The sequence below is a fragment of the Rhinoderma darwinii genome, chromosome 1, assembly GCF_050947455.1.
Source record: "Rhinoderma darwinii isolate aRhiDar2 chromosome 1, aRhiDar2.hap1, whole genome shotgun sequence".
NCBI classification, from domain to species: Eukaryota; Metazoa; Chordata; class Amphibia; order Anura; family Rhinodermatidae; genus Rhinoderma; species Rhinoderma darwinii.
In genome coordinates, this window is record NC_134687.1 from 420,688,913 (window position 1) to 420,711,619 (window position 22,707).

Consider the following 22,707-nt stretch of genomic DNA (forward strand, 5'->3'; position numbering starts at 1 on the left):
TTGGAGGCTCCATTAAGGGTTTCCGTCAAGCAATGGATCCCAAGGTTTTAGTAATCTCGTTGTTCTGCTCCTATGAACACAGATGTGAACAAGCTAAGATTTTCTAAAAATAAATAAATCACAAGATTACAAAAAAAAAAAAGATCTATTTCTACCTTTAATAAGGTAACAGACATTTAACGGGCTGTGACAGGCCCTTACTGATAGCACAAACGTTTGCTACATTCAAAATGAGAGAGATTAGACTAAAATAAATTTCACACACACACACACACACACACACACACACTAAATAAATCTTTCAAAATAAATAAAGTGCCAGCCAATATTGCACAATAGTGACAATGACCAATCCAAATGACTGGTTCTGTAGTTTATAGCATTTCTAACCCAAGCTCTACTTCCGAACCGACTAAAATCAGAGTAAACAATACACTTTAAACAAAGCTACTCACCACACTGAATAGTGGTTGGGATTTCCATTGAGCGCCTTCGTTTATACCGAAGATCAGAAGCTGGTGGTTGATTCCAGTTTGCAGATATGTAACCAAACTCATCCCAGAATTTGATAATGCCCTTCTGAGCTGTGGGAGGAGTAAGAAAAAAAGAATATGCTCTATTTTGGCAGTGAATGTACATCGTTTAACACAGCTCATAAATACACATTGCAAGGTGTCTGAAAGCATAATGATAACACTATCATTTCCAAGGTTTTTAGGGAAAAAAAATTCTAAGTGGTTTTTCGCCGCATCTTTTTAGGCCAAAAACCCGGCAAAAAAAGCGTCAAAATCGCGGCAAAAAAAGGTCTCCCATTTTTTGAGGCGGAAAAAGCCTAAAGATAGGGAATGTCGCTTCTTTTTACCACGAGCGTTTTTTCTGCTCGCGGTAAAAAAAAAAATTAAAAAAAAAAAAACGCCTCCACCTCCCATTGAAATCAATGGGAGTCAATTTCATCCGTTTTTCCCGTGGCTAAAAAAACCTCTGTGTGAACAGGGCCTAAGGAGGGCAGCGGTCCACCCCCAGTTGTTGGGGAGGTGGAGCTCAGGAGGCAGTTTTAATGGAAGTAATCAGGTTACATATGCCTTCCTCCAGATGCAGCAATCTCTGGTTTAATAACATAATGGACTCCTTTTCTGCTTATCTTTATGTTATATTGTGTTCAGAAGACAAATGAAAGTTAAAATCAAGCAACATATTTAATTTTGCCGTGGACTTCAACAACTGGAGGTGAGGCTTGTTTGGTGAAGCCCCAGTAGAAAAAGGTTACGAAGCGCTGATTTACACAAACAGCCATGAATTTTTAAACTATAGAACACTGCTTAAAAACGGTTCACATTCTGTATCAACACCGAGATTACAACATAATTCACCTATGCCAATATCTTTCCAGTATTGTGCCAAGTGCTCCCCCATAGCTTTCAGAAGGTGTCGGTACTCCTTGGCATCAGCAAAGTCTTGTTTGTTGTGCGTAGGCTCCAGAACAAGATAAGGAACATCAACCACTCCTACTACTCCTCCACAGGCCCTAGAAGGAAAGATTCAAAATGAATACACTTACAATTTAAATATGACAGAAAATATGAGGAAACACACAAGTGAACAAAGAGACACTAATAGAGTAATACTAGTGATTACACAAACTAAACAAACCCTCAAAGTGCCAAACCGGGGGGATGCAAAGAAGCACATCTAGATTCTGTGGAGTGGTGTATCGCACAATCTTTCTTAGCCAGTCAGCTGCTCTGAAAAGGATCATGTGACATACATCCCATGACTTCTCAGAAACGGGAGTCCCAGGCTGATCCTTTTCGGAGATGCTGACTGGTTGAGTTTTATGTTCAGCTGTTTTGTGGTTATAATTGTCGCCACCAATATAACAATATTAGAGTATTATTTGGATGTCAGTCATAGTGACTAGTTCTCATTAACCCCTTAATACTGGGCATTTTCACACATGCTAGTTAAACGGCTGTAACATTTTTTTACACAAAGAAATTGTAGTTTTTTTTATGACAGATAGCTGTATAAAAAAAATCTCTCAATAAACCTAATATTTGCTTTCGTTAAAATAATGGGCTTTTTAGTTCATAAAAAAATGATTTAACAAAATATATTTTTTTACGTTTTTAAATCCCATGCAAAACCCTAAAATTGAACTTCTATAAATATGCTCTGTACTGGTTTATTTTGATATAAAAACGTGACCTAGTTACAAAACTACTTTCACTTTTTTTTTCCCAACTGCAAAAAAGTTTTTAAAAAGTAGTTTTGGAAACAGTATCATTATCACCTTATTTTTTTGCTTTCACACTGCATATATTAGGGCTTGATCACATCTGAGCCTCCGTCACAGATTCAGTCGTTTTTTGCAAAACAAAATAGCGCTGCTTATCCACAGAGGATTACAGTCCCAGCCATGTGGATGAGATTTGAACAAATGTCATCCACATGCTGCTGAACATTTTCCGGACGGAAATCAGAGCGTGCTGCGGATTTTCAAATCTGCAGCATGCTCACTCTATTCTGATGTTCACCCCGTGTGAGTCCAGCCTATAAATATACATTTACACCATTACAATTATCCCATATTTGGCACAATTTTTTACGCAAATTAGATTGTACTCAAAATGTCAAACGTTTTGTCAATGACTATTTACATTTTACCATTTCACAAATAATTGAATTTTTTACTGTTGCTTTGTGCATTTACGCGGAGTAATTATCTTATCATTTGGAAATGTATGAATATTAATAATATTAATGGTTTTGTGTAGGCAGACTATTAGAGACTGACAAAACCACCTGCCCAGCGGAAGTGATGGGATAAATAAACATTGGTCTGATGTTAGTGCAGCAGAACAGAGTTCCTGTGTAGCAGCAGAAAACACTTAGGCCAGGATCGCACGCACGCACGCACGCACGCACGCACACTTTCCAGGCCTTTAACGTGAATCTCCGGGCAAATTGTCATAATTAATAAAAATGGAGCTGCTGGGGCTATTCACAAACAATCCGGGGCGATTACTTCTTTCACACTGGTCCCTAAATGCAAGTTTCCAAGGTGCTCCTTACACTATATATCCTTAAAGAGGCTCTGTCACCAAATTAGAAGTGCCCTATCTCCTACATAAGGAGATGGGCGCTATAATGTAGGTGACAGTAATGCTTTTTATTTAGAAAAATGATCTATTTACACTACGTTAGGAGCGATTTTTAGCTTTATGCTAATTAGTTTCTTAATGCCCAAGTGGGCGTGTTTACTTTAGACCAAGTGGGCGTTATACAGAGGAGTGTATGACGCTGACCAATCAGTGACCAATCAGCGTCATGCACTTCTCCCCATTCATTTATTCAGCGCATAGAGATCCTGCTAGATCAGTGGTAAAAATAGATTGTTTTTCTAAATAAAAAACACTGCTGTCACCTACATTATAGCGCCCATCTCCTTATGTAGGAGACAGGACACTTATAATGTGGTGACAGAGCCTCTTTAACACCACAGTAAATAACAAAATGGCTGCATGATGCTGGGCCTCTTTAACATCACTTCCTGCTCTGCAGTTATTGGCTGAAGCTGTACCCGCTCCCTGCATGCACTCGGCATATAATACTGAGAGCTCTCTGCTCCCTTTTTGCTGCTTCTTCCTGCACCAGAAAGAAGAGAGAATTACCTGAAAGGAAGCAGAGAACTCACAGCATTATGGCAGAGTACATGCAGGGAGCGGGGAGAACAGGAAATCTGTGGGGTGCAGCTTCAACTGCAGATCACTGAATTATGTCAGAAGGGGCGTTGTTTTGGCAACTACTCTTGTACAGCCTAGCAACAGTCTGTGGTGTTAAAGGGTTATTCCCAACACGGGTGTTACATTTTAAATTTCATTAAAATATTGATTTATCTTACATTAAGAATAATGGAGCTATCTAAGCAATTTCCCTAACTATATATCTAAAGGCTCCGTGATCCCTTTCCCATATCTTTTTTCCCCAGCATCTTCCAAAATAGAGGCATGTTGCTTCACCAACAACGCCATTACCAAGCGATTAGACATGGTAAGAGTGGTTGCCACAATTCATCGTGGCAACCCCCTACCCACTAATTGTTTGGATGTCAGCCCCATAAAAGTAATTGATTGCCCCAAATCAATCCCCCTAGTTTATGTACCAGGTAGTCCCCCAGTGTATTCACTGATAAGAGCTCTGAGGTGCTGTGCCAAGTGCAAAAGCAGGCAACGGCTCCAGGGCTAATGCGCATTCCCTGCAGCTGTCCCCATAGGGATGATCACCACAACTAAGAACACAGCATGGGGTGGAGAGGATCAGATATCTACAAAACGCTGCATTACAGAAAAAAGAAGGTATTCAGAAATAAATGTACAATTCTGAACATTTGAATATTAATGCAGATGTTAGGAATAACCCTTTAAGGACCCAAAGTGTACAGAGCACATTGGAAAGTTACATTTGCGGGACCAGAGTGAAAGAATTAAGGGCCTTGTTATTTTAACTGACCCTAGTGCATTCTTTTTACTACTATGAAAATGTGCTCGGAATTTAACCCTAAACATGAACGGCTTAGTCTTAGGACAGGCCATGGATGTTTGGTGTGGTCCGACTCCTGAGACCCCTGCCGATCAGCACAATGAAGGGACCACAGCTCCTTCATTGTTTAGACAGGCAGAACGGCTCATCTGTACTTTTCTACAAATAAATTGGACTGAGCTGCAGCACGACCACGCTTTATATCGTATAATTTCCTGTTCTAGTGTACATTTCAATGCTAAAATACACAGTACACTACATCAGGGATGGATAAAGTAATCTAGTCCTTTAGACCCAATTAGGCCACTCCAGAAGGAAATTTGACTTGGTAGTGCAGGCAATTAAAGTAAAAATGCCTGTTTTCCAGAAACCGAGCCACCCTTGTCCATGGGCTGTGTCTGTTATTTCAGCTCAACCCCAATTTAACTGACTTCGTCTTTCTAATTTTGAACCACCAAAACAGTTCGTGGCCAACAGCAAACTTCTAGGTGCATTGGCACCACGGCTCCTTTAATTTGTCCAATCTGGCACTAGAAAATTGAATGACCTTATTTACAATAAAGAATTCTAGAGACAACTCTATTATATACTTGCCTTCAAAAAGCTAAACAAACCAATCCATGTTTAGATAAAGTGTTTTTGTACAAGCAGCATCAAGTATTCTAATTTCATTTGGAAAATATTTCTAATCCTCCCTCCCAAAAAAAACATAACAGATGAAGTTATATTACGAAATACAATAAACTGGTTTGTTAAAACAAATTTGATACTTACATTCCTCCTTCAAGCTGAGGTCCAACCTTTTCATACATTTTTATTAACCGACTGCAGTTATAAACAAACATGCCATCAAGCTCACGTTGCTCAATATTCACCCCAAAGATAAAGTTTAATTCCTTTGGTTCTTTAAGGGCCCTAGAAAGCAAAACATGTGTAAAATGTGAATGAAGGACTATACATACTTCTTAGTTGCACATTGCACAGTTGTAAGAACATCAGTTTGTGATCTTGCTTCTGTAACTGGGGAGAGGAATTTGCAGCAATATGAATCAAGGGGAGGATAGCTGTTTGGTATCACAGAAGATTCAGAAAATTTTTCAAATCATTCCCTGACTCCTCTACACACTCTACTTCTGTAACTGTTGGAACTATCATAGCCACACTCGTGTGTCTTAAGTTCTTACTTTATATTACGCATTCTTTATGCAAATTCCTTCTGTAACAGTTTTCAGCGAAGTTAGCGGTCATTCAGAAACTGGTATATAAGAGCCTGTTCACATCAGCGTTCGCTTTCCGTTCCAGGGTTCCGTCTGAGGTTTCCGTCGGGTGAACCCCGCAACGGAGAGTCAAACTGAAACCACAGCTTCCGTTTCCATCACCATTGATCTCAATGGTGACGGAAACATTGCTAATGGTTTCCGTTCGTCACCATTCCGCCACGTTTCCGCTTTAACAACTGAATCAATAGCGGAGTCGACTGTGCTATTTATTCAGTCGGAAAAACGGAAACCGTCCGGAATGGTAACGAACAGAAACCATTAGCAATGTTTCCGTCACCAATGATACCAATAGTGACGGAAACGGAAGCTGTGGTTTCAGTTTGACTTTCCGTTGCGGGGTTCACCGGACGGAAACCTCAGACGGAATCCCGGAACGGAAAGCGAACGCTGATGTGAACAGGTCCTAATACAAGGAAACGACTACATATAGGCTGTGTGGAAGTCACATAAAACACACTACTGGCCACGCCTTCATGACTCCAAACAGCTATTTTCACCGTGTACTGGTTGATAGCAAACAAACACAGCCCGTGAAACACATTTTAACAGGTTCCCGACCGCTGGCTGTATTTATACGGCCATCGGTCAGGGTCTCTGAAGTCCGCCGTATAGACTAATTACGGCGGCACTTCAGAGACTGTGCACGCGCGATCGCGTGCACACAGCTCTATGCCCTGGCTGTTGCTAACAGCCATGGGCACTGGGCAGAATGTCAGGGGCCAATCTTTTGGCCCCTGAACATGTGATCGCTGTGACAACCAATCACAGCGATCACATGCATTTCTGCATATAAAACAGTGTGCACGCCATCGCGTGCACACAGCCCTGTGCCCACGCTGTTACCAACAGCTCTGGGCACTGGGCAGAGTATCAGGGACCAATCTGATGGTCCCTGAACATGTGGTCGCTGTGAAAACCTATCACAGCGACCACATTTGTTTTATTTAGACTTTTCTGGCAGTAAATCTCCTGCCTCTTTTCTTCTCCTCAAACATTGTTTCAGTTTGAGGAGAAGAAGAGACTCGGGAGAATTGCTGCCAGAAGATTACAGTTACAGTTACAAAAAAAATACAGTTACACTCTAAAACATTCTCTGTATAGATAGATTTCTATCTATCTATACAATCTATCTATCCATCTATCTTTTTTTCTATCCATCTACCTTTCTATCTTTTATTCTATTAGAATAGGCAGGTAGGGAGTATATAATTATATATATATCCACATATATATAATATATATAGCAATAGCGGTTTATTTTTTTGTTAGCGGTAGTGTAGATATATATACCAGTTAGTTTGTGTGTTTTATAAAAATAAAAAAAAAATTGTTTCATTAGTGTTAGTGACGTTATGTCGAGGAAGTTGTTTAGCGCCGAGGAGGCATATGCCATGCTATGGTCTGAGTCGGAGACCGCATCAGAGATGGAACCTGTTTTGGGCAGTGACGATGACAGCGTCACTTCAGGTTCATCTTCAGGGGACGTTGTCCCTGATGCAGTTGAAACTGCAGAACATGAAATCGCAGGGCCAAGTAGCGCTGTAGCACGGGACAGCCTGGTCCCTCCAGTCCAGGCTCTTGTATGGGCACCTGCCCCATCTTTTGGGCCTAGAATCCACGGATTTACTGCCACTCCTGGCATAACCGTGGACAATACAAATTTTGTCCAAATGGATTACTTCCATTTATTTATAACGGACGACATCCTAAATCAGATTGTCCACGAAACAAATTTATATGCCACTCAATATATAAGGCAGAAACCTTCATCCACCCATGCCAGAGATTGGACGCCCACCAATTTGCAGGAATTAAAAAATTTTTTGGGGCTCACCCTAAATATGGGTATTGTCAAAAAGCTCTCCATTAGGTCTTACTGGTCAACAAGACCCACCAAAGCAACCCCAGTGTATTCTGCAGTAATGCCCAGGTCTCGTTATGAGACAATAATGAGGTTCCTCCACTTCAATGACAACGCACAGGCCCCCCCAAGTACCGATGCAAACCGGGATCGGTTGTTCAAAATAAGACCACTGATAAATTCCCTGAATTATTTATTTCTGTAACTCTACACCCCTGAGCAGAATGTAAGTGTGGATGAATCCCTCCTCAACTTTCATGGAAGACTTAGCTTTCAGCAATATCTACCTTCCAAAAGGGCAAGATATGGCGTTAAGCTTTACAAATTGTGTGAAAGCGGGTCAGGATATACCACCGCCTTCAGGATTTATGAAGTCCGGGACCGCTCAATAAATGTTCCTGGATGCCCCCCTGATCTTTCCACCAGCAGTAAGATCGTGTGGGAGATAATGCAGCCTCTGCTTCACAAGGGGTACCACCTGTACTGTGATAATTTTTATTCGAGTGTGCCCCTGTTTAGGCATTTGAATGCTGCAAGGACTGGGGCATGTGGTACCATGCGCAAAAACCGAATTGGTTTTCCACAGCAATTAGTGGGGAAGCGCATGGTAAAGGGGGACTCCTGTGCTTATGCATCTGAAGAATTGCTGGCGGTCAAGTTCAGGGATCGCAAAGACGTGTATGTGTTAAGCACGATTCATACCGCAGGAACAGTGGCAGTGAGGGAAAGGGGGGCAACATCGGACAAGCACAAACCAGTGAGCGTGTCCGAATATAACAAGTAAATGGGGGGGGGGGGGAGGGTGGATTTAAGCGACCAGGTTTTACAGCCCTATTTAGTAAAGCGAAAAACAAAAACCTGGTACAAAAAAGTGGCCATTTATCTGTTACAGGTGGCCATCCACAACTCATTTGTGCTCTACAAAAAAAACAGAGGCAGAGACACATACCTGGATTTCCAGGAAAAAATGATTGAAGGCCTCATTTTTGATGTTCAGGACACCCGAGAATGCCCCCAGTCTGAGGATGTCATGCGACTGACTGAAAGACACTTCATCAGTCGGATTCCCCCAACACCAACCAGAAGCAACCCCCAGAAAAAGTGCCGCGTCTGCAGAAAAGACGGGCACCGCAAAGATTCCCGATATTTCTGTCCCTCATAACCAGGCCTGTGCATTGAGCCATGTTTTAAAAAATACCACACTGTTCTGAATTATTAGATTTTAGTTAATTCGTTGAAAATATATTTGCCCTACATTACTTTTATATTTTTCCCCTGATTTTACTCCAAGGGTGAGGGAGGGAATGGGTGGGTGGGGGGTGGATGTCATGTTTGCATATTCTCTAAAGTTCATCTGCTGGAGAGCTCCATTTGCATAAACCTGCAATTTGTTATTTTAGAAAACCCAAAAAAATAAATTCCCATTATACCCCTAGATGAATATTTTGGGATTTCTGCTTCAAGAGCAGATATTTTGGAAATGTTATAGAAACTCTGTTGAGTTTTGTAAAACCAGCTTTGAAAAAAAGCGATTTGCGAAATAAGCTTCTTCTATCGTCCGCCCTCCTACATCTCTATGTGATAAATAAGGCCCACATATTTGGTATCCCCATGCTCAGGAGAAGTGGAAGAATGTGAAAGGAGATGACTTTTGTCCGTGGTCTATACTGTGTGTGAAAAATGCTGGTATAAACTGACGCATTTGCTAAAAAATTGCTAATTTTATTTTGTTCCATCTTATTCAAGAAACTTTCAGAAGAAAACTGGACTGTCTAAAAATATGATAAACCCCTTGAAGGAAACCTTGTGGGGTCTACTTGTGTGAATGAAGTCATTTATGGGGTGTTTCTAATGTTTCAGCAGCATTAGGCCCCCCAGAAAACAGTATGCGGCTATAAAGTCAAATGCAGAATTCCTGGACCGAAAAGCCTCCTTTTATACCAAGCCCTGGCACATGCCCGCACAGTGAATAAGGCACACATATTTGGTATCCCCATGCACGGGAGAAGTGGAAGAATGTGAAAGGAGATTAATTTTGTCCGTGGTCCATACCGTGTGTGAAAAATGCTAGCATAAACTGATGCAATTGCTAAATTCTTGCATTTTTTTCCAATTTTGCCCACTTTGGAGAAAAAAATAAAAATGATATATACTGACAAATGCCACTAAAACAAAGCCCTATCTGTCCTTTAAAAAGAGTGTAAAATTCAAAGATGAACTTTATTTACCTGCAGAGTTATAGTCATCTAAAGAAGCGCATAGCAAAATTGTGAAATTTGCTCTGGTCATTTAGCTGTAAAACAGCCTAGTCCTTAACCGGTTAATTTAACCACTACACAATGATGATTCTGGACACACTAAACCAGGTGACCGGTCCAATCCACCGCCAGATAGTTTACCTTTGCTTTGCCTCCTTAATACGCTTCTTTACATCTGCCTCCCGACGGGCAGTGATTGCAGCATTCTGCACCTGCCTCAGAGCAGTCTGAAAAGAAAAAACAAGCCAGTTAAAAACATTAAAAAAAAAAACAAAACACATTATATATATGTCCTCATTGAGGTGAAAGGAAGAGACCAACTTGGGCAAAAAAGAAAGTACCATACGAAGCACCACTTTAACCTGGTGAAGCACCAAAAAGGGGCTTTACACGACAGGGTTGCCAGCTCGAAAGCCCTGCAGATGGAGGAAAACCGGCATTTTAGTATTTATAGTGCAGTTCTAATTTTGTGTCGATTTTTCGCATGGCTTTTAAAATTGAGAGTTCCGAGAGAAATATTACGTCCTGGCAGTCAAGGAAGTTTGAAGCAAAGGAAGCAAATATTGTGTTTTACCTTAACACCGTAGGTATTTTAAACCTGAACGACTGAGCAATTTTTTAAGTTTTTCCAGCGTCTCATTCAAAGATCTATAACTTTTTTTTATTTTCCCGCCAACATGTATAAGGATTTTTTATTTTTTTTTGCAGGACAAATTGTATTTTAGAATAGCACCATTTTGGGGTACAAATAATTAGATTAACTTTTTATTAACTTTTTTTAGTTGGGTACTTGAAAATAAACAAAATACATTTCACCATTTTTTATGCGTCTTAATTTTACGCCGTTTACCGTGTGGTATAAATAACATAACTTTATTCAGCGGGTTGTTACGATTGCGGCGATACCAAATTTATATAGGTTTTTTTATGTTTTCCTACTTTTTACTTTTTTTTTTATAGTCGGTATATTTATGAGATTTAGATGCAAACAAACAGGCTGAGTCACCAAACAATCCAACAAGGATAACCAAGCATTATACATATATACATTTCAGACATAGTTTCAGTGTCTAGACAAGGAATAAGAACAACACATTAGCAAGTGTCAACATGCATCTGCACAGTCAGTCACTCATGTTTTCCTACTTTTACAGAGCAAAAACACTTTTTTTTAATTATTTGTTTTTGTGTCTCCATATTTTAAGAGCCATAACTTTTTTATTTTTTGACCGATTCAGCTGTATGAGGGCTTTTTTTATTTTATTTTTTTGCAAGACGACCTGTATTTTTTATTGGTACCATTTTGAAGTACATGCGACTCACTTTTTATAAAAAAAAATTTGAAGTTAGGATGAACAGAAAACACCAATTTGTTTTTTATTTTATATTTTACGGCGTTCACCGTGCGGGTTAGATAATGTAATCGTTTTACAGTTGGGTTCGTTACGGACGTGGCGATACCAAATATGAGTAACTTTTTTTTCATAATAAAAGTATTTTGTAAGGGGAAAAAGTGGGTTTTTAAAAACAAAAAAATTAACTTGGGACATTTCAAACGGTAACTTTTTTTTTTTTTAGTCCAGCTAGGGGACTTTACTGTACGATCTTTTGATCGCTATTGTAATACACTGCAATACTCCTGTATTGCATAGTATTATTGCCTGTCAGTGTAAAACTGACAGGCACCTGAGGCATGGCCTAACAGGCAATCACTAAAGGCAGACCTGGGGGCCTTCGTTAGGCCCCAGGCTGCCATAGAAACCATTGGCACCAGACAATGAACGCGGGGTGCCAGTGAGGTGAGAGAGGGAGCTCTAAAATCACTCCGATGCGGCGCTTGCTATTGAGCGCCGCATCTGAGGGGTTAAATATGATGGGAGACCACTGCTAGTTGTCTCTGATCGTTGCCCTGAAGCCCGAGGCTGTTCGCAACAGCACGAGCTTCAGGAGATCCCCGCCCAAATCGGGAAAAGTTATTCTGAAGTGCCGACGTGAAAAGGCGGCACTTCAGAAGAAGTGCCTTGAATGGCCGACGTAAAATGGCTATACGCCGGTCGTTAAGGGGGTTAAATGAGTGTGGAGAATTGAAAATCATGGCTAGAGCAATTTGGCTTTAAAAATGACACCAAAACCCACAGCAGCTTACATTTGAAGCAGACAGCCACATGAGATTGCAGCTCGCTGCTTCAGTGTCTGGGCAAGGGAGGGAGATGGCAGGAAAAGCTGCAAGTGAGCGGAAGAAGCAGGATCACAGTCACAGACTCTCTCGCTCTATAGCCTTTTAGTGACTCCATGGGTGTTCTACATGAATTTAAATTAAACTTTATTAAAAACATTGTGCAATCTACATGATCCTTATTTGAGGTTGTACCCAGTCTTTAGTACAAACTCCTTTGAATGCTTCTCTACCATACGTTACAGTCATAGCAATAAAAATTAGCGCTTAAGAAGAATGTCCATTTCCGAGACATTAACCCCTTCAGGACCAAGCTCATTTTGGCCTTCAGGACCAGACCCATTTTTTAAAATCTGACATATTTCACTTTATGTGGTAATAACTCCGGAATGCTTTTACCTATCAAAGCGATTCTGAGATTGTTTTCTCGTGAGACATTGGACTTTATGATAGTGGAAAAATTTGGTCGATAAATTCAATATTTATCAGTGAAAAACACCAAAATTTTGTGAAAAACTGCAAAAATTAGCATTTTTCTAAATGTAAATGTATCTGCTTGTAAGACAGGCAGTTATACCACACAAAATTGTTGCTAATTAACATCCCCCATATGTCTACTTTATGTTTGCATCGTTATTTGAACGTCCTTTTATTTTTCTATGACATCACAAGGCTTAGAACTTTAGCAGCAATTTCTCACATTTTCAAGAAAATTTCAAAAGGCTATTTTTACAGGGACCAGTTCAGTTGTGAAGCGGCTTTTAGGGCCTTATATATTAGAAACCGCCAAAAAGTCACCCCATTTTAAAATCTTCACCCCTCAAAGTATTCAAAACAGCATTTAGAAAGTTTCTTAACCCTTTAAATGTTTCACAGAAATTAAATCAACGTGGAGGTGAAATTTTCACATTTCATTTTTTTTTTGCAGAAATTCATTTTTAATCTATTTTTTTTGTAACAGAAGTTTTTACCAGAGAAACGCAACTCAATATCTATTGCCCAGATTCTGCAGTTTTTAGAAATACCCCACATGTGGCCCTAGTGTGGTAATGGACTGAAGCACAGACCTCAGAAGCAAAGGAGCACCCAGTGGATTTTGGGCCTCCTTTTTATTAGAAAATATTTTAGGCACCATGTCAGGTTTGAAGGGCTCTTTCGGTGCTAAAACAGTGGAAATCCACCAAAAGTGACCCCATTTGGGAAACTACACCCCTTGAGGAAATTATCTAGGGGTCTAGTGAGCATTTTGACCCCGCAGTTTTTTTGCAGAAATTATTGGAAGTAGGCCGTGAAAATTAAAATCTACATTCTTTCTAAGAAAATGTAGGTTTAGCTAATTTTTTTCTAATTTCCACAAGGACTAAAGGAGAAAAAGCACCGCAACATTTGTAAAGCAATTTCTCCCGAGTAAAACAATACCCCACATGTGGTAATAAATGGCTGTTTGGACCCACGGCGGAGCTTAGAAGGGAAAGAGCGTCATTTGGCTTTTGGAGCTCAAATTTAGCAGGAATGGTTTGCGGAGGCCAGGTCACATTTGCAAAGCCCCTAATGGACCAAAACAGTGAAAACGCCCAAAAAGTGACTCCATTGAGAAAACTACACCCCTTGAGGAATCCATCTAGGCGTGTAGTGAGCATTTTGACTCTGCAGGTTTTTTGCAGAAATTATTGAAAATGGGCCATGAAAATGAAAATCTACATTCTTTCAAAGAAAATGTAGGTTTAGCTAATTTTTTCTAATTTCCACAAGGACTAAAGGAGAAAAAGCACTGCAACATTTGTAAAGCAATTTCTCCCGAGTAAAACAATACCCCACATGTGGTAATAAACAGCTGTTTGGACACACGGCAGGGCTTAAAAGGAAAAGAGCGCCATTTGGCTTTTGGAGCTCAAATTTAGCAGGAATGGTTTGCGGAGGCCATGTCACATTTGCAAAGCCCCTAATGGACCAAAACAGTGAAAACGCCCAAAAAGTGACTCCATTGAGAAAACTACACCCCTTGAGGAATCCATCTAGGGGTGTAGTGAGCATTTTGACCCCACAGGTGTTTCATAGATTTTATTAGAATTGGGCAGTGAAAATAAAAAAAATCCTTTTTCTTCAATAAGACGTAGCTTTAGCTCAAAATTTTTAATTTTCTCAACAAATAAAGGAAAAAAAGAACCCCAACATTTGTAAAGCAACTTCTCTGGAGTACGGCAATACCCCACACGTGGTCATAAACTGCTGTTTAGACACACGGCAGGGCTCAGAAGGGACGGAGCGCCATTTGCTTTTGGTGTACAGATTTTGCTGCATTTGGTTTCTGGTCGCTATGTTGCATTTGCAAAGCCCCTGTGGAACCAAAACAGCCCCCCCCAGAAGTGACCCCATTTTGGAAACAACACCGTCAAGGTATTCACCTAGGGGTGTAGTGAGCATGTTAACCCCACAGGTGTTTTGCAGAAATTCGTGTGCACACGATGTGGGAGAGTGAAAATGGGAATTTTTCCTTAGATACGCCAATATGTGGTGCCCGGCTTGTGCCACCATAACAAGACAGCTCTCAATTTTTATGCAGTGTTTCCCGGTTTTAGAAACACCCTACGTGTGGCCCTAATCTTTTGCCTGGACATTCAACAGAGCTCAGGAGTGAAAGAGTACCATGTAAAATTGAGGCCTAATTTGGCGACATATAAAGTATTGGTTCACAATTGCAGAGGCTAAGATGTGAAATAAAAGAAACCCCTGAGAAGTGACCCCATTTTGGAAACTGCACCCCTCAAGGCATTTATTAAGAGGTGTAGTGAGCATTTTCACCCCACGTGTCTTTTCCATAAATGATTGCGCTGCCGAAGGTACAAATTAAAATTTTGCCCTAGATATGCCAATTCATTGTCAAATATGTTGTGCCCAGCTTGTGCCACTGGGGACACATACCTCAAAAATTGTTAAAAGGGTTCTCCCGGGTATGGCGATGCCATATATGTGGACATAAACAGCTGTTTGGGCATGCTGTAGGGCTCAGATCGGTGGGAGCGCCATTTGGCTTTTGGAGCGTGGAATTTGCTTGGTAATAGTTTTGTTTGGAGTATCACTGTTTCCGTTTATAATGTGGGGCATATGTGAGCTGGGCAGAGTACATCGGGGCATAGTCAGGTGGTATAATAATAAGGTAAAAAATATAATAAAATGATCCATAGATGTGTGTTACGCTGTGATCGATCCTTTCTGCACAGGCCGGTGTCGCACTTATAACTGGCGTCCTTCCTTATCCCCCTTTTGGTCCGCACTCTGCACCTTTGCAGTTTGGGGAATTTTGCTGGGAAGTGTTGTCCTGGTATAATACGGGCGCTGTCGCTTCCAGCAGATATGTTTGGGCCCTCCCCTTCCTGGTTCCCTAATTTTAGTGCCTTGATACATCGCCTTTTGAAACAGAAGAAATGTTCCCCTCGGGCCGGCACAACCGGATATTTTTCTTTCCTGAATTAATAGAGCCTTAACTTATTTTATTTTTTCATAGACGTAGTGGTATGAGGGCTTTTTTTACGGGACGAGCTGTAGATTTTATTGGTACCATTTTGGGGTACATGCAACTTTTTGATCACTTGTTATCCTTTTTTTGGGAGGCCAGGTGACAAAAAAACAGCAATTCTGCCATAGCTTGTTTTTTTTATATACAGCGTTCACCGTACGTTATAAACTACATGTTACCTTTATTCTGCGGGTCAGTACGATTCCGGCGATACCAAATTTATAGAACTTTTTTATAACTTTTTGAACAATAAAATTACTTTTGGAAAGAGAATGTATTTCTTCTGTCGCGATGTTGTGAGGGCCATAACTTTTACATTTTTTCGTCGATGGAGCGGTGTGAGGGTTTGTTTTTTGTGAGACGAGGTATAGATTTTATAGGTACCGTTTTTGGATACATGCGACTTTTTGATCACTTTTTATTTCAATTTTTGGAAGACGGTGACCAAAAAAACAGTAATTATGGCAGTGTTTTTGAGGTTTTTTTTTTACGGCGTTCACTGTGCGGAATAAATAACATAATATTTTTATAGTTTAGGTCGTTACGGTCGCAGCGATACCAAATATGTATGGCTTTATTATTTTTTTCAATAATAAATGACTTGATAAGGGAAAAAGGGCGATTGTGTTTTATTTTATTACTTGAAACTTTTATTGTATGTTTTACAACTTTTATTTTTCCTTTTTTTACACTTTTTTTTTAGTCCCACTAGGGGACTTGAATGTCCAACTGTTTGTTTGACGTTCTAATACATTGCACTACCTATGTAGTGCAATGTATTGGAACTGTCAGTTGTTCACTGACAGCAAGCCGATCAGGCTCCGCCTCTGGGCGGGGCCTAATCAGCTTACGTAATGGCAGACAGGAGTCCATTGTTAGGGCTCCTGTTGCCATAGTAGCAGTCGCCAGCCTTGCCATCGCGTGGCAAGGCTGCCGATTTGCTACAAACCTCTAGGATGCAGCGATCACAATGGATCGCTGCATCGAAGGGGTTAATGCCAGGAATCGGAGCTAGCTCCGGTTCCTGGCGATAGATCGGGGTGTCCGCTGTAACATACAGCGGACACCCACTGCTGATGACGCCGGCTCAGCTTCTGAGCCGGAAGCTGAGCCGGCGCCATCTTGCCGATGGTACCGGAAGCCTCCTGGGCCCCGCCGACGACGGGGCATAGGAGGATTCCGTTACAGGCTGATCGGGGGGTAAGTATTAGCCCTCCGATCGCCTTTGCAGCCACCGGCAACCCAGCGATCACGTTGCTGGGGTGCCGGTGGCTATAAACTCCTCACATGCTGCGATCTCTATTGAACGCAGCATGTGAGGGGTTAATCGGCCGGATCGGATGCTAGTTCCGGTCCTGGCCGATACCTCAGGGTGACAGCTGTATGTTACAGCTGTCACCCGGCGGTGATGTCGCTGGCTCAGCTCCTGAGCCAGCTTCATCTCCATGACGTACAGTTACGTGAAAAGGCGGTAAGCCACCGGCTTTAATCACGTAAATGTACGTGATTGGGCGGGAAGGGGTTAAACAGATTTCGGTCAGTTAAAAACAAAATTTTCGTGCACTTATTTTCAAAAGAAATAATAGTTCCAACCTAGTTCCACAAAAAAATCTGTACATGTTAACACACCTTATAAGTGGCTATTGATCAGGGTTTGGCAATTATGGATTATAGCTATAGGGGATGGAAAAGTATATCCCTCGTTTAATTTGTCATGTAAAAACCTGCCCAAAAAGGGTTTTAGTTGCAAAGTTAAAGTGCTACTGTGCAAGCTCCCAGGGAGAGCAAGTTGTCAGTAAAGCAGATGGAGCGGACAGCAATCGGGGGCAACTTTGTCAGAAGCAGCAGCACAGCCAGCCACTAAAGGAGTTGCCACGACTCTACAGCAACAAAGTGGTAGGAAATAAAGACCATATATAAAAGTACCCTAATTTTACATTTAGGAGCAAATCAAAATAAAAGTCAATGTAAAAGTTATATATGCCTTTATTTTTTTTTATATTGACATGGTTAGGCTTTATTTATCTTGAAATCAAACTTTGCACCCCTACTATTTTGGCGTTTTGTTTTTTTAAGATATGTGCACGTAGATGTATGTGATCACACCATACTTACATTTTTGGACTTTTTTTTGTTCATAAAGCGTATGCTTGGGTTAGCTCTTTAGTCACACTTGAAAGTTAAACACTATGTATTTCCGCATGACCGTTCAAGTACTCTAATCCCTGGTTTTCTATATAATGATTTTTTATTGTTTGTTTTTAATTATCCATTTAAAACCAATTTTGGTCTCTTCAGTTTTGGCGATTTTGGGCATGGATGGATGTATGAACTCTGCACATCTTGAACTTCTATTTTTAAGAGGTGTTGCGCATGGAAGGCTCTGTTTGAGTCAGAGTTAGCCACAAACATAAATTTCCATGCGTATTTTATTTTTTTAGACAAGAATTACATTTTGATGCAAAGTTGTATAAAGCGGTCTGGTAGTATAAAGTGTGTGGCAATTCCTGATGCACTGACAAGAAATACTGCAATTCTGAAAGCTTGACTTACTAGGGCATTTGAGGACTGTAGTTGAGACACTGGCTTATGGAAATATTTGCATGAATTATTGCTTATTAGGATAAGAATATCAGCCTTACCCTGGATTCCCGGGACACGTCCTCTCCAAGACGAGACTCTAGGGCTCGTGCTTTACTCTCTGCCTCCCGTGCTTTTTCCTCCGCTACCGAAAGATGAAGGTTACATTTAGCAACCAAAGATGGCCTCTTTAACCAAAATGCCGTTTTTAATCAATGGGCAAAACAGTATTCTGCAAAAAATTCTCAACTTAAAACGGACTGTAAAGCTAATCTTTCTAAGTATATAAATGCACAAAGATAATTTAGCTCGTAAATAAGGAACTAGAACAAAATGCTAAATATCCTAAGTAATAAACAATGCATCTTCACATTTTAGCCGCAACATTTTCTTGCCCCCACCATACCAATTTTTGCCATGTGCTCTGCCTTCTTCACCTCCTGTTCAGCTCGTGTTTTGAACCTACTTGATGTATACTTGTACATTCTGAAAAGAAACAAAATATGTAAAACACTTTACTAAAATAAGGCCTCGTTCATATCGGTGTTCTGTATTTTCATTGCTCTGCTCCATCATAGGCAGATCAACGGAAAAAAACAAAGCTTAGGACCCATTGCATGGACACCATCAGCACCCAATGACTTTAATGGCTTCTGTCAGGTTTCCACCGAACATTGTGCAGCATGCTGTGCTATATTGTGCGCCATTTTTTACCAGATCTGTGACGAAGGCCCTTAACAGAATCTGCAACGCAGAAGTGAACAAAACGTAACCACAAGATAAAAAGCCCACATGCTAAAGTATTTTATTAATGATAATATAGATTCTGTTCACTCTGACGTTAAGGCTTCAATTTATACCGGAAGTCCATGACTGACCCCATTGACATTTGATGGGGTCCTTTGGGGTTCTGTAATTTTAATCGGAAATAATGCTGCTGCATGCTGGGCTATTCATACTATAAATAATAATAAATGCAAATGTGAACAAAGCCTAACATTTTAGAACAAATCTTGCATATGCCCTGAATGTTGGGTGAGCACCGGTTTCCGTCTAATTTACTCACCTGGGTTTGAAAAGACAACAAGATAATCGCTTGGTTTGGACCTTGTGACCATGAATAAAAATTCTCATTCTTGGGTCAATATAAAGAACAGCAGCATAGGCTCGAAATGATCGCCTCTCTGGTTTCCTAGAAAATTCAAACATTTTTATACATTTGTGGGGGGGTAAGAAAACGAACATTGATAAATATTGCTTAATCTACACATATAGAAGCAACTTATGCACATACATATGTTGACATATCTATGTACTGGCTCACACGCAAATGACATAACATTTCTATTTAGTAGACAGTTTATTATGGCCAGTAATATAAAACAATGTGAAACCGATCTGTGCTTTGCATGGCCTCACCCTTAGAATGTGGAATGATTATGCTTGCGCAAGTGCTTCATCCACAATCAAAACTGATGCACTTGTGAATTATTCCAGAGCAGAAGGGGCACAATAAAAAGTGTAAGGTTACATTCAAATTGTTTATCACCTACGTTTGGAGCTTTCCTGGCGCATACGCCGAACATATCCAAAAGGCTCTACAGACCCGAAGGATGCCAAGAGAGTTTAAAACGGTGTAGGAAAGTGTAGTCTGCTGCGTTTGCCTACACAGAAGCATCTTGAAAAACCTTATACATTTACTTTTTTTTTTTAATATGAGAGAATATGGGCGACGTATGCCACTGTATGCCTATGCAGTGGCAGACAATTATAAATTAGGAGCATTTTTTCAATCTACTCTAACGTACACTGCAAACGCACTGTGTACAGAGCCTTAAAGAGGGTCTCTCGTTATAGTATGGTGCCCTGTTAACAGGGGCTTTCCTGGACTAATATTGTTGCTTATCCTTAGGATAGACCATCAATATCTGATTGGTGGGGGTCAGACTCCGCTTTGTTAGCTACCCAGACACCGTACCGTAATTAGTTGTGGCTGTTCCCGATACTGCAGCTTACTGCCTTTCACTTAAATGGAATTGAGCTGCTATGAGCTACAGTACCAGGGGGGAGCGCTCACCTCACGAACACAGTGTAGTGTTGAGGGATCTTGGACAACTACTCCATGCACAACATTTCCAGTTCCTTGAAATTTTTAGGTTATTACTTTTAGACTGCCCTCTTTAATTGGGCTAAAATCTGGGGACCGAAAGGGATATCGTAAAACTTTGATTTTGTGTTTCCACAACCATTTGCGTGTGGATTTTGAATTTTTTTGGAGGGTTGTTATCTTGCTGAAAAGGTTCAACAATTCCCAAGTTTCAGAATACTGGCAAAGGCAGACAGATTTGGAGCTAAAATGTATTTATTTGAAATTTATTATGCCATTTTTTTTCATTAGAAAAACAACTTCAAAGTAGTAAAGCGCCTATGGCACTTGTAAGGCAGGGAGGAAAAAGCAAAAACATGGCTGTGTTGGGATGGGGTTAAAATATTCTTTAGAGGTCCCAAAAGTTTTGAAAGACTATATCATTGATTGGTATGATGTTTTTTACATAAATGGTAAACTTTTCAGAAATATTTATTTAAGGTCACCAGAGTTTTGATGAATTCAGTAAAAACATGCAGAGACCTCATTGAGAGGTCATTGTGTACCTGTGTAACCCTTTGAGCGCTGTATCATTGTTGATTCCGGCACAGTTTGCTTTGTTCTGTCTGCACCCCAACTTGTGTTCCTCTCTGAGGCTGGGGGTCTGGACCAAACGTACAAATCTGACAGTAACACACTGCTACAGACTGACGCCTCACTAATCGCAGATTGGTGGGGTCACTTCAAATCGCCATATCTCGTGCTGTGTGCTACCTTGAACTGCGATTCTGGTGGCATATGAAAGCCGAGAACTAGAGATATCACCAGTTAAAAAAAACTGTTTGGAATGGAAGATGTATACTATATGCATATACAGTTCCCTTTCCCAACGGTCTTTAACTAGTGATATCTCCGGTCATGTAACAGCTAGAACGGAGAGCCTTGTGGCCTATGAAAGATAAGAATCTCATCTTCCATATGCCACCACTGTACTAGGTGGACCACAGCCCAAGATATGGCTATTTGAAGTGAGCCCCCTTCCCTCAAGCCTTAGTCTCTCACATTGAGCCTGCATTCTGTCTCGGCATCCTTGCTGCTGAAAACGGGTTTGCCTTAGCAAAAGGGAGTATGGAGACCACTAGTGGCAAGGATTTCCAACAGTGTTTTTCAATTGGCATACGTAAAACATTTTTCATCAAAATTATTTGCAGATTTGTTCTTGATCAAATATACTATGATTTTAGACTAAGTTGTTCCACAAGTTAGTGGCCATTTAAATCATATGTATTGAAGGGTGCCAATAATTCTGGAGTAGATTGTAGATTTATATTTTTCCTTGCAATGTGTTTGGGAAGCTTGTCTTTTTTACAAGGTGTACAATACACTCTGGTAAAGCAAAAAAAATATAATAAAGAACGTAATAAATGACATATTTAAACAAAGTTCAGAACTTTATAAAACAACCAAAATCAAAGATTTCCAGCTTCTTACTTACGTTCCTTCTGGTGGGGTACCAGCCATCTGAATGTCGTTTGGATCAGACACTACATCAAGCTCTGGTTCTCCAGAGTCCATTAACTTCAAATTAAAAATGACAACTAGTGTACCTAAGAACAAGAATTGTTATTTTATCCTCAGATGATACGCTTTGTAAGATATAACATTTTTCTATACAGTCTAATCATTAACTGTGTAATTTACCTGAATCTCCAGTAATTTTTTTGAATTGTTCCATGACCTCCTTGTGTGAATGAAACGGAGAGTACTTGTAGATTAATTCCGTTTCAATGGCAAATTTTTCTACATTTTCTGTCAATGCCTCACCAGTTTTTGAATTCCATGTGGGAAGTGGGACAATCACCTACAACAAGGTTTAAGAATAGGTTATCACATTACGAACTTCGATGTGATCGATATTAGGTGGATCCTGTAATACGCGCAAGACCATCTCTCAGTCGAACAGTCAGTTCAGATGAACTGGCAAACTGCTAAGGCTATATTCACATGATAGTTAAAAACGGAAATGAGCCGGACGTTTTTCTAACGGCCATCACATGGCCTTTTTCAGAATAATGACGTTCTATGGGTGTATTGACATTAAAAAAAATGTCCGTGAACATCAGCCGTCAAAAAAATAGAACGTTCTATTTTCGGTAGTTTTCACTGCCCAATAGCCCCCATAGAAGTCAATGGATCAGTTTTTAGTCCGTTTTTTTTCAGAAAGATATCCGTGTGACGGCCGTTAAAAACGGACTCTGGTCCTCACAAGGGACACCTTGCGGCACAGCGCTATGTTAAGCGCTGAGCCTGGGGAAGCCACTTAAGTAAATGTCCATATATGTCCGCTGCTTTCAACTATGGACTCCCTGGCCAAAGCATCGCAAGCGTTCCGGTCTTGGGAAAGCCTTTG

At 40.5% G+C, this 22,707-nt stretch overlaps 1 protein-coding gene across 4 annotated transcripts in view; it reads right to left on the reverse strand.

Moving 5' to 3' along the window:
• The window catches only part of MORC2 (MORC family CW-type zinc finger 2), a 147,898-nt gene that overhangs the window by 56,184 nt on the left and 69,007 nt on the right, over window positions 1-22,707 (reverse strand). For all 4 annotated transcript variants that reach the window (XM_075829377.1, XM_075829387.1, XM_075829367.1 and 1 more), the window contains 9 exons: window positions 21,999-22,158; window positions 21,793-21,904; window positions 19,278-19,403; window positions 18,618-18,697; window positions 18,274-18,356; window positions 10,080-10,165; window positions 5,314-5,454; window positions 1,371-1,525; window positions 456-584 (listed from right to left, as the gene is read on the reverse strand). In XM_075829377.1, the coding sequence (XP_075685492.1) occupies window positions 456-584; window positions 1,371-1,525; window positions 5,314-5,454; window positions 10,080-10,165; window positions 18,274-18,356; window positions 18,618-18,697; window positions 19,278-19,403; window positions 21,793-21,904; window positions 21,999-22,158 (1,072 nt within the window). The remainder of the gene's footprint in view (window positions 1-455; window positions 585-1,370; window positions 1,526-5,313; window positions 5,455-10,079; window positions 10,166-18,273; window positions 18,357-18,617; window positions 18,698-19,277; window positions 19,404-21,792; window positions 21,905-21,998; window positions 22,159-22,707) is intronic.